Source organism: Staurois parvus, unplaced genomic scaffold (genome assembly GCF_062004578.1).
Source record: "Staurois parvus isolate SC_StPar_1 unplaced genomic scaffold, SC_StPar_1.0 ptg000147l, whole genome shotgun sequence".
Classification (NCBI taxonomy): Eukaryota; Metazoa; Chordata; class Amphibia; order Anura; family Ranidae; genus Staurois; species Staurois parvus.
In genome coordinates this window covers 10,223,611-10,236,622 of record NW_028317943.1, presented here as the reverse complement: position 1 = coordinate 10,236,622, position 13,012 = coordinate 10,223,611, and the positions used below count along the sequence as shown (strand labels likewise).

Genomic DNA, 13,012 nt, shown 5'->3' with positions numbered 1-13,012 from the left:
CTGCTGTTCTTGAGAAATGGGTAAGGAAACATTAAGGGCTGTTATTTTTTGGGTATTTAGGGAAAGCCCGGAAAGAGCAAAAAATTGATGTAATAGACAATTAGGGATAGTTGTCAAAGGGGAAGTAATATACATAAGCCAAAGTCCTAGGTGTCACTCTAGACTCAAACCTGTCCTTCCAACCCCATGTCCAATCATTGGCAAACTCATGCAGGCTCCACCTCCGCAACATCTCCAAAATACGTTCGTTCCTAACCCCAGACACTACTAAACTACTTGTTCACTCCCTTATTATCTCACGTCTGGACTACTGCAACTCCCTTCTCACTGGCCTACCTCATCGCAGACTATCCCCACTTCAGTCTATCCTGAACTCAGTGGCCAGACTCATCCACCTTACCAACCGCTCCGCTTCTGCCACCCCCCTCTGTCATTCTCTCCACTGGCTCCCGATTGCCCAACGCATAAAATTCAAACTACTAACACAGACATACAAAGCCATTCATAACGCTGCCCCAAACTACCTCACCGACCTGATACCCAAATACCACCCTACCCGCAATCTTCGCTCCTCACAAGACCTCCTACTTTCTAGCTCCCTGGTCTCCACCTCCCACACCCGACTGCAGGACTTCTCCAGGACTTCCCCCATTCTCTGGAACTCACTACCCCAATCTTTCAGACTGTCACCTACCCTCCTCACCTTTAGGCGCACCCTGAAAACCCATCTCTTCAGGGAAGCCTACCCCACCCTCACCTAACAGCCGATCTCCTTCTCTCCTCCCAACACTCCATCCCCCACAGCCACTTCCTCCTGTACCACTATCCCCCTCCTCCTAGATTGTAAGCTCGAAAGAGCAGGGCCCTTGAATCCCTCGTGTATTGTTTTGTTACTGTATTGTCTCATGTACTGTCCCCCACTATAATGTACAGCGCTGAGCAAACCTTTTAGCGCTATATAAATACTGTATAATAATACATAAGAACATAATCGACAAATAGGGCATATTTATGTTCCTGTTGTCTGCAATGGATGCTATGGATTTAGGGATGGGAGCGGATTGCCATAGCCAAGAGTTCAATTGCCAGTGCAAAAAGCAATGGCTTTGAAGTGACAGAGCTCATTTCTTTAAGGACCCGTGGGTGTATGCCATCCGGTCCAGGTGCTTTATTCACCTTTATTTGGTCTAAATATTTTTGGATAATATCAATTGTGAGCCAATGTGGATCATCTGGAGCTGTGTCAATACCATGCCCATTATGGACAAGAGCTCCCCCATGCTCCTTTGTATACACAGAGCTGAAGAAGGTAGTTAATAAATTTGCCTTCTCTTTGTCCCCAGTCACCTACTCTAGATTATTTTTTAAATGGCCTACATGCTCAGACCTGACCTTTTTACTATTAATATATTTGAAGAATTTTTGGAGGTTCGTCCTGCTATCTTTTGCAATCTGTCTTTTATTTTCAATTTTTGCGGCCTTTATTTCCTTTTTGCATATTATGTTATATTATTTGTAATGTTTAAACGATGATAGTGTTCCTTCATTTTTATATTTAATAGAAGCTCTTTTCTTGTTATTTATAGCTTTTTTAACTTTGGCCATAGGCCACATAGGTTTGATTTTTACCCGTTTAAACTTGGTGCCCATGGGAATATAGTTTGCAGTGTGTTCACATACAGTCTTTTTGAAGAACTCCCATTTCTGTGTTATGTTCATCAATGCCAATATTCCTTCCACTCTAAGTCTTGGAGAGCAGCTCTCAGCGTTGGAAAATTAGCTCTCTTAAAGTTGAGCATTTTTATTTTTCCCGTATATGCTTGATGTTTACAGCTAACAATAAATGAAATCATGTTATGTTCACTGCTACCCAGATGTTCTTTTATGTGGACATTCGTAATAAGCTCTGCATGGTTTGAGATTACCAGGTCCAGCAGAGCAGCATTCCTAGTTGAGGCCTCTATGAACTGTACCATAAATTTGTCCTGTAGTAGGTTTATACATTTTTGCTCTTTAACTGTTCCTGCAGTGCCATTACTCCAGTCAATTTCCGGGTAGTGAGAATCCCCCATTGTTATCACTGTTCCAGCCCTTTCGATCTGTGCAAGGAGCTGAGTCTCCACCTCCTCATTAACACTGGGAGGCCTATAACAAACTCCAATGATTACCTTTGTAGTACGCACCCCCATGTGCAGTTCCACCCATAATGCTTCAGCCTCATCACACTCTCCATCAACTAGGTCCTCTTTCACTCTCGCTCTGAGATCACTTCTCACATAGAGACAGACACCACCACCTTTCCTTTTCACCCTTTCTCTCTGAAAGAGAACATAGGCAGGAATATTAATGGCCCAGTCATGTGAAGAATGAAGCCAAGGTTCAGCAATACCAATTAAATCATAGTTCTCTTCATGCACCAAAGCTTCCAACTCACCTATTTTGCTTGGCACACTTCTGGCATTGGTGAACAAACACTTTAATTCATTGACACCTTGTGCACATGTATTTTGCATATTTTTTATTTTCATACAAATGGTTCTAATGGTCGTTTGTAACATTTCTCCTCCATTCATAGAGAAAAAAAAACAAGAGGGACAGGCTATACTGTGACTGATCACTGTGATAGCCAATCAGAGACTATCACAGCGATCATGTGACCCAGAATCGAGAGTGATGGGTCCCGATCGTTAGAACGGGACCCGGGCTCTCACAGTGACACCCCAGTCTTTGGGCTGGGAGCGTGCTGCTCCCAGCAGAAAGACAGGTACGCAAATATCCAGCCCCACGGAAAATGCCCAGTTCTGTGAGGCATATTTGTGTGACGTTGGCTCAAAGGGGTTAAGTGAACCTGTTGCTTTGGGCCAAGCACATGTTCTCTTTATGTATGATAGGTAATTGATCCTGTTACCATATAGGAAGGATTGTTGATGCTATGGACATTAATGTCCTGTACTTTTTATTTCTAATTTATTTATATAGGGAATGACTTGCCTATCACATTACAGTGCCTTTTTTGGGCTAGTTATTTATGTATTCTGGTATAAACTGATGCCTTTTGCATTCACATGCAATGCTGAAATAAGAAAGTAAATTGTAAAACTGTGTGACGAGCTGCAAGTATGTATAGTACAGTCCAACTCCAACATTGTACAGATTTTGTTAGTGAAACCACACCTAGCTCATAAATCAATGTCTTAGCAATGCATTTTGCATCAGTTCAATAAATGGCATAGTGGGCTTGATTTACTAAAACCTGGAGAGTGCAAAATCTGGTGCAGCTGTGCACGGTAGCCAATCAGCTTCTAACTTCAGCTTGTTCAATTAAGCTTTGACAACAAAAATAAAAGAAAGCTGCTTGGTTTATATGCAGAGCTGCACCAGATTTTGCACTCTCCAGTTTTAGTAAATCAATACTCCACGATCTATATAGAGGCAAGCTAAAAACTGGAACATCATAAAATCACTGCAATGCTCAGTGGTGACATGGGGGTAAAATGTTTGCATAGCATTACTTACAAACCTCTGCTTGATTCCAGTGTTATTGATCTGGTTGGAGAGGTATAACCCCCCTCCATCAGAAAGCAGTTCTTGCCTTTATTTGCCTAATCAATTACTGTTTGAGGGAGATGGTTTACAACTGTCCTTGTGGATAAAGAACCCCTTAAAAACCAGCACCAGTTTCTAAAAAGTGGTATGCAATCCTTTTCATCCATGTTGTCCACTTATGTTTAAAGAATATGTAAACCCAACATTTCTTTTGTTTTTGTTTTTTTCTATAATCAACATTTGATTTAATGGTTTTTAACAAAAATTACAATCACTGTACACAAAGCTCACAGCTTACAGTCCTAGCATGCAGTAGTGGAAAAAGGAGAAAGAAACCCGTATTACCAAAGGAGCAAGCAAAGCTCATCAACACTGAATAGAAGTACTCTCCAACAATGATCACATTTTACATAAATAACCTTACTACAACAGTAAAGATAAAAAGAAAAATATGCAAACTCCCAAGGGTCATAAGTATATACAGCAAAATACAAACATTAGACCTTTAGAGCTAGATAAATAGTATGCTGTGAGGGTTGAATGAACAAAAAAGAAATGTAACAAGAGAAAGAGGAAAAGAAAAAAAGAGAGAGGAATGTCGTACTGCATCTCGCCACCAACCACAGCTCCCCATTGTAAGGCGGGTTAATTAGGGTGGGTCTTCCTTGAGATGCCACAATTCCTGTAAAATACCTGGCGTGTTGTAAACCCAACATTTCATATTCCTGATATGTGCCTGTTGTACCATGTACTTGTGTTTTAAAAAGTATCCTGTTTTCTTTGTATTGCTTCCTTTGTGTGAAATCCTTGGTGTTGCCAGTCCCTCTGCTTTCCTATTAAAAACTGACCACACTGGGCATGGGAGAGCACACCGTGATCAGTTCTCTATCTGTGCTGGAAACTCGGTCTGCTCTCCTCCAAAGACGTCTGCTGACACCCTCCCCCTCCTGCACAAACATTCACTGGGAAGATCAGTGTGCTGCTGCCTAAGCTCACCCAGCTCTCTAAGCTACTTATGTAGAGGATAATGTGATCACTTACAAAAAAAGAAAGAAAAATGTAGTTATAATGTTTTTTTTATATAATTATATATGTACAAATGTTTTGCCTTTCATTTTAAACTGAATGGGTTGTTTTACATATACTTTATAGTCAATTATATTTCAATCTGAATAAAAATAAAGAAGCATAAAAATGCTTCCAGGAACAGCTCTTCACCATGTGAAAACCTCTGGATTGCAGGATGTCAGCAAATGGAAGTGTAACTCCAGAGTTTTAGATGGGAGTGGAAAAATTCAAAACGTCTCTTAGATTTTTATTGCTGTCTGTGGCCCCTCGTGTAGTTTTGTAGTTGAATACTGGCAAGATGACAAGATTGTTAAAGGGAAATGTGCTAACCTTTTTCCCAATTTAACTTGTGTAAGCTACCTGCAAATGTCACACTTAGAAAATATGTGAATAATATATTATTTTATGGAATGATGGAATTTCTTTCTTAGTCTGTTAAAGGGAGTTCTGCTTCTGGAACAGGCAAGCTCTCATGACTTCACTTTGTGAATGATGCTCCAGAACTTGTATTCTTCATAAGTGTCCAAGAATGGCAACTTCTGCTTTTCGGCATCTTAAATACGTGTTTTGGTTTGTGAAAAATCTCTTTTTACAGCTGAATTAATATTTGTGTGATATTGTGCAGGACAAAGTACTACAAGAGATTGATAAGGAAGACAACACAAATGAATCAGTGTCTACAGAGTCTGACTCTGGAGATGAGGATGGAATCATCATTGACAAGGACAGCGCTCTGACAGAGAAGGAAAAGGTAGGGCTCAGTTGCACATCCTGATTTCCCCCACTGTCATCATGCTAAAGGAATGGTCATAATCCATTGCTTAATGAGAGAGAACTAAGATTTGTGATGGAACTGAGACATGTTTTAAGAAGGCTTATTTCTGCAGCCCACCTTACTAAAGCCTGTTTGGTTGTGCTTTCTCAAAACGAGATATTGCCAAAAGACTGGGTGATCCAGAAGCCACTGACCTGCAGTTTACGCAACTATAAAGATTTCACCCTTGCAACAATTATTATTATTTAAAGTTAAACAGCACTGAAACATCTGATTGTTGGATAGCTAAGTGGGGCAGCCCTCTGTATTAGCGGTCAGAATAGAAGTGGAGTTTTTTTATTTGTTTTTTTTAACCACTTGCCTACCGGGCACTTTTGCCCCCTTCCTGCCCAGGCCAGTTTTCACATTTGCGCGGTCATGCAACGCTGTACCCATATGAAATTGTAATAGTTTTTTTTACACAAATAGAGATTTCTTTTGGTGGTATTTAATCACCACTGGGTGTTTTATTTTTTGCGCTATAAATGAAAAAAGACTGAAACGTTTGAAAAAAAATGCGTTTTTCTTCATTTCTGTTATAAAATTTTGTAATTAAATAATCTTTCTGCACAAATTTAAGTCAAAATGTATTCTGCTACATTTCTTTGGTAGAAATAACCCAAATCAGTGTTTAATATTTAGTTGGTAGGAAAGTTATAGAGTCCACAAACTATAGTATATATCTCAAAATTGATAAATCCTGATGTACTGATGGCCTATCTCATTTTTTGAGGCTCAAAAATGCCAGAACCATTCAAATACCTCCCAAATGACCCCTTTTCAGAAAGTAAACAGTCTATGGCAGGGGTATCAAACTGGCAGCTTTCCAGCTGTTGCGAAACTACAAGTCCCATGAGGCAATGCAAGGCTGTCAGTTACAAGCATGACTCCCAAAAGCAGAGGCATGATGGGATTTGTAGTTTCACAACAGCTAGAGGGCCACCAATTTTACACCCCTGATCTAAGGTGTTTAGTAAGAGTCATGGTGAGTTTTTTGAAGTTGTCTTTTTTTTTGTCATAATTTTGTGGAAAATGAAGAACTGAAAAAATAATTTTCACAATTTTTTTGTATTTTTACGTACTGTCACCAATGCAGTACAGTGTCCTCATATAACTGGTGCAGCAGTGATCAGGGACACTGGTGACAGTATGTAAAAAAAAAATAATATTTTTTTTTAATGATTTTTTTTTTTCTACTCCTGTGACCAGAGCAATACCATGTTACCATAGTAACATAATACTACTCTGGGCAAATGATCAGAATTGCTTTTTTGTACGCATTATGATTGCTTATACCAACAAATTTCATTGGAAGCATTTTTACTGAATGAAACCAATTCATTCAGTAGTTTTTATTGTAATCAGCTGTGATTGGCCACAGCTGATCACATGCTACAGATGGGCTGTGATTGGCCTAGTCTGTACATGTGACCAATCACAGCTGGCAGCCAGTTCTAAGCAGTGAATGGCATGAAAGGAAACCATTCATTGTTTACAACTGTCATGTGATCTAGTGTGATTGGTCACTTTGATCACATGACACTGGCAGCATGTAGTAACCTGCCATGTTATCTGTATAGCAAACTGTCATGTTATCTATTGTGGGTCGGTGTAGTAATCTGCCATCGGCCGGGTCCGGTGGACACAGCCAGTGACAGATCACGCCGGAGTGCAGCCCAATCCTGGGAGGACATCATATGACTTCCTCCCAGGATAATAGGGATCCTGCTCGGCCGTCATCCAACAATAAGTTGGGCGGGAAAGAGTTAAATGGGAAGTTACTTAGGCCTGTTTCACACCTATGCGGTTTTTGGTGCTTTTTGCAGAAACACACTGCAGTCCATTTAACATGGTTTCCTATGGGACACATTCACACCTATGCTTTTTTCAGCTGCTGTGTTTTTGGAAAGGGTCAATTACTTTTTTAAATGCAAGTGCGTTTTTGGTTCAATAAACTTCAATGGAGATGCTGCAGAAAAGCAAGGATTGGGTTTTTGATGCTTTTTTGACACGTTTTGGGTTTTTTAATCTACGCAACAACAAATTGTCCAAAAAAACCATACAAAACGCAAAAAGCATAAAAAACTGTGAAAACCCTATCAGAAACACGTGTGCAAAACACACCACAAAATACACTGCAGAAACTGATCAAAAGTAAAAAACAACTGCATAGTTGTAAACCTAAGCTTTAGAGTATGTAAACCCAAAGAACTTCTGTTTTTGCTCTCCTTTGATGTGCTAAATATTGCACTGAAAGTCTTTTTTTGCTATATCTATTCAATTATTGCAACAAGTATTCCTCAAAATACCCATTTTATACCCCTGTAGGGCCACTACAGACAGCAAAATTCAATGGAATGCTTGATAGAAATGTATGTGGGCCATGGACAATTGCACATGAGTTTCTATCACCTGGTTTAACACCTTCAAATCCTAGACAAACCTGTAAACATTTATCAGGGCTTTCTACTGGCAGGATGAGTATGTTTGCTTCTGACTCACAGTATATAACTATTCTCAAGTTTTAAAGTCACCTACACATAGGAACAGTCTTTCAATAACCCTTCATCTGTGCGGTCTGGGGCACTAAGTGCCATGGTAAAGAAGCAGGCAACTGGACGAAATCTATAAATTTATCTGCATTTTCTAGGGATCCTATGGTGTGCAGACAATGTGGCAATTTATTTGCAGAGGAGATCTTTTCACAACAGATTGCACAGGATTGCATCACTGCTTGGGTGCATAAGAAGCAAATTTGTACTAGCAGCATTTTATTCCTTTAAATATATGTGCAGTAACCTTGCCATCTAGACCCCCCCTAGAGACTTGGGAGTTCGGAGGCTAGATCAGCCTGTAGTACAGTTTCTGCTTCCACTGTACTCCGCAGACAAGGGAAAGGTAATTCATCTCTCCTTAGTCAACCTATAGAGTTCTGAGCAAAAGGGCTATGTCAACTGCAAATGTAGGAAGTACTTTTCTTGGGCTGTCCTCTTCAACTGGGTCTATGACAGAGACAAACAAACTTTAAGTGTCAGGCAAAGCCTGTAGGGGTTTGCCAAGGAGCGAGGCTCCCTTTCATAATGGCTCCCAATTCATTTGATGTCCATGGAACCCACTGGTTTTGTGTTACTTTAGGCCTCTCCTATTGTAAGCCCCAGTTTGTCATGTCGCTAAGTTCTACTCTCTATTATTCAAAATTTTGAGTTTTAATAGAGCCACTGCACTCACTTGAACCCTCTCACATATGGGGGTGAGGATGCGTCAGTTTTTTCTGAGGCATTCCTTGACCTCTTCTGGTTGAAATGCTTCTTAGAGATTTTTCCCATACTGGCAAGCACACACAAGTAGCAGATAATTCCACAGTCCATAGAGTACAGTTAGTCACACAGGGCTGTAGTCCACACAAGACCGCTGGTCCAAGAGGACCAATGAAGTATGGAGTAGTGATCTGCTGCAAATCAAAGCACCACCTACCTTTAGGCTAACAGACTAAACAGACTGAATCTGGAGGCATCAACTAAGGTGCATTGTGTCACAGGGCAAAATCTAATAGTGTTGCGCAACCTTTTTTCAGTCAAGGCATCCTTTAAAATTATGGATAGTCCTGAGGCAACCTTTAAAATTATGGACAGTCTTGAGGCACCCCATTCTAAAATTGGGTGCCTCTAGACTGTCCATAATTTTAAAAGGGCACCCCATTCTAAAATGTGAAAAACTAGTCTAATAGTTTCAGCTACATCTACACATGTAGGACACCCAACATTAGAGGTGATTTATTCTTCCAAAGCAAACACACCTTTGCACACTGGTGCTGAGTATTATTCCAGTGTTTCTCTTCTCCCTCAGTTTTTATCCATCATGGAGCTAATGTGACCCCCAGCACTGATGGAGAGGGGCTAGGGGAGGGTCAAACTAGCATGCTGTGCAGGCAGCCGACATCCTCCTTATCAACTGATGATGTCATTGGTTGTCAGGACGCCTGCGGCTAGAAGGTTGCAATGGTGCCTGTGTGCCCGTAATGAAAACCCGTGCCTTTGTGTAACTAAAAGGCAGGCTTGTTCCACCTGCTGGCTTGTATACAAGTTTTGAGCAATTTTTAGACATTTTGCCAAAGCACCCCTGAAGAAGCCCCAAGGCGCCCTGGTTGAAAAAGGCTGATCTAATATACTGTATGACTGTAGTGCTCGCTGCATCTCAGACGCCTGGGATTGTTTACCAATACATTAGCTTACAAGGCTGTGTTTCTAGATGACCAGCATTCTCCCCCCCAACTGACATCTGACATAGTTAAATGTCAAAACCTAGCATCTTCTCAGAAACACAACACAGTTGCTATGTGAAACCTCCCGAAAACAAGCTACAAAAAACCGTATGTTATTTTAAAACACATTATCAGCTCACTGTACAATATAAAGAGACCACGTTTCTGCACATTCCAAGGACTGCAAGGTAAAAAAAATATTCTAAAAGAGATAAGGAGAAGTCTGTGTTCTTTGCAGTCCATTATGAATGACGTTGACAGGGCTGACACTACCTACTTTGGAATTCAGAACCAAAAATATACTGTGTTGTTACACAGAGAGAAAGGTAGGAGCACACTATATTTCTGGCACATCAGCAGTTATTTTTATGTAATTGTAGTGTGTTTTAAAGGATAAAACAAGGGAAATAGTGCATGTATGCAGAGATGTATGATTTTTTTTTTTTTTTTTCATTTTGCTTTAAAGCTTACAATTTGAAAGAACAGCAACTTTTAAGAAAAGGTGAACTGATCAGTGCTGAAATGTGAAACAGCTAAAGTGATTCTAAAGGCATTTTTTTTGTAAATAAAGGATGAGTTCACCTTGCAGAGCATATTACACATTACAATCATAATGCAGGTGTAACTTGTAACATGCTTCAGACCTGCCCCTGACCATCTTCCAGACCCAACCCTCCCCTCCCTGTGACAGCTGGCGGGGGAACGTCTCCCTGTATCTGCCGTCACATTTTGAAAATAGTGCTGATGTGCAAGGCTGCGCCCAAACAGCCACATCATTCATTCACAGAGATCTGTGAATGAGAGAACTTCAAGTACCGTCAGCAAATCAGTTCTCAATTAACTTCAAGGACCCCGATGAGCACTCTCATAGTTCAATCACAAGCCCTGCAGCTTGTAAACAGTCAGCCTATATTGGAGTTATGGGCTCAAAGCTGAAGGGCTTGTCTGCAGTACCCTGATATTGCACCCCTGATCCTTAGGGAAAAAATAATCAGTGCGCATTTTTCCGGCAAAAATATGTGCATTAATTATTTTTTCACAAAAGGTGCACTTAGCCTTTAAAAAAAAGTTATACTTTCCTGATCAGTGCAACTATATTGCACTAATCAGTCCCCTGCCTCCTCTTTTGCAGTCCCCACGCCGGCGTTGTCCACTCTTTCTTCCTACAGGTGCCTAGGGCTCCCACTGCTGCCTGTGTCTCCTGTTAGACCAAGAAGTGGAGGAGCAGTGCTGTAGAGGGGAACAGCGCTGGATCAGTGGAGGGAGCCAGGTAAGTGTTTAGGGATGGGGGAACAGTTAGTAAGGCATTTTTTATGTTAAGGGCCAGTTTACACCACAAAAATGAACTCCGGGTGTATTCCGAATACGTTTTTGCTTACAGTTCACACCACACTCTGTTCCATTGAAGTTTTGATGCAGTTTGCTATGTTTCAGTATGGCTCTGTGCAGAAAAAATGCAGCATGTTCTACTTTTTTCTGCACCGGAAACTGACTGGAATTGACTGCGCTGGTGGGAACTAGAGTCATTGCAATACATGGAAAACACTGTGCATGCATTTTTGATGCAGAAAAAAATGCACTGGACTGCATCTAGTGTGGCCCCTTAGGGCCAGTTCATACCAGATGCAGTCCAGTGCGTTGTTTTCCACATCAAAAATGCACGCACAGTGTTTTCCATGTGTTCCAATGGCCCTAGTTCACAACAGTGCAGTCAGTTTCCGGGGCAGAAAAAAAAAGTAGAACATGCTGCATTTTTTCTGAGAACAGAACTGTTCTGGAACATAGCAAAGTGTATCAAAACTGCACTCGAATGGCGTGTGGTGTGAACTGTAAGCAAAAACTTATCCGGAATTCATCTGGAGGGCCGGTTCACACTATAGAAATGCAGTCCAGATGAGTTCTGGCTGCGTTTCTGCTTGTACGTTTTTGACACGTTCCAGTGCGTTTTTGATGTTTTCCAGTTCATTCTTTTCCCCTCTCTTTTTCTTCAATTTAAATAGAGACATGTGCGTTCCAGTGCAGTTTGGTGCGTTTTTTATGCATTTTACCGCGTTCTAGTGCAGCTCCGTGCAGGAAAAATGCAGCCTGTTCTACTTTTTTTTCTGCAACTAGAATGCACTGGAACTACAACCACTGATGTAAACTATCACATTGACAACCATATAACCTACTTTCTTTGTGTTTTGGATGCAGAAAAAAGCAGGGGATGTATTAAGGTAAAATGGACACGTTGGTAAATAGTGTTAGAGAATAGTACATTGTTTTACACAGTGAAGAAAAAAATATCTTCATGCTAAAATGATGCTAAATTGCTTGTTTTAGGGAAATAATTATTTCAGAGCGGGAAAGTACGATGAAGCTGTGCAGTGCTATACAAAAGGCATGAATGCAGATCCGTATAATGCAGTATTGCCAACCAACAGAGCATCCGCTTTCTTTAGATTAAAGAAGTAAGTCTTTACACTTTTTATATACATAATTCAGAATATGGTTTCTGTAGTTTCCTAACATTTATTTATGTTTTGTTCTGCAGATATGCTGTTGCTGAATCAGACTGCAATCTGGCTATTGCACTAGACCGCAACTATTCAAAAGCTTACGCTCGAAGGGGCGCTGCTCGTCTTGCTTTAAAAAATTTGCAGGGAGCAAAAGAAGGTTGTTTAATACATTTTCTGATTTTATTTTTTTTTCTATTTTATGCAGTTATAATTTATATGTATAGGAATAAATATACTGTAGAATGGTGTATGCAATTATGTGGGTTTAGAGGAGCTTTCCATAAATGTATACAGGTTTACTTCTAGATAGTTTTAATGTGAGAATACACTTTCCTAAAGATGTCAGTGCTTTCTGTTTTTTCCATTTAAGAAATTCTAATTGTTTTAAATTTACACAGATGGAAAGCTTAAGTGTGATTTGGTATAGATAATGACCAGTATTGCTTCTTTTAAATGGTTTGTGACCATCTTATGCTTGTAGAAAATCACTGACAAACTACTTTTATGGCATTTATAGCTTTTTTATATTACCTGTCTCCTAGGCCCTGTCCAATCCTGTATATAACATGTGGTCACTCTGGCTCTTTTGAGTAGTTTGATGACAACATGGTATCAGCTTATACAAGTTACAATATCTTATTAGTAACATCTGCATTTCCACCTTGATTTGATGTGTTTATTATTTTTGTTTCCTAGTAATCATTTATCGCTGTAACTTTTTTTTTTTTTACTGACCCTCTGTAATTTTTTTTACATTCAGAATTTTTACCCTTAGTTACTTATTAAACACCTTTAATTACCAGGTCCTTTATACTGTATGAATAA

The 13,012-nt window shown here is 40.1% G+C and overlaps 1 protein-coding gene across 2 annotated transcripts in view; it reads left to right on the top strand.

The window, feature by feature from the left end:
- The window catches only part of RPAP3 (RNA polymerase II associated protein 3), an 89,709-nt gene that overhangs the window by 16,188 nt on the left and 60,509 nt on the right, over positions 1-13,012 (top strand). For both annotated transcript variants that reach the window (XM_089674022.1, XM_089674021.1), the window contains exons 4-6: positions 5,240-5,365; positions 12,012-12,139; positions 12,223-12,344. In XM_089674022.1, the coding sequence (XP_089530148.1) occupies positions 5,240-5,365; positions 12,012-12,139; positions 12,223-12,344 (376 nt within the window). The remainder of the gene's footprint in view (positions 1-5,239; positions 5,366-12,011; positions 12,140-12,222; positions 12,345-13,012) is intronic.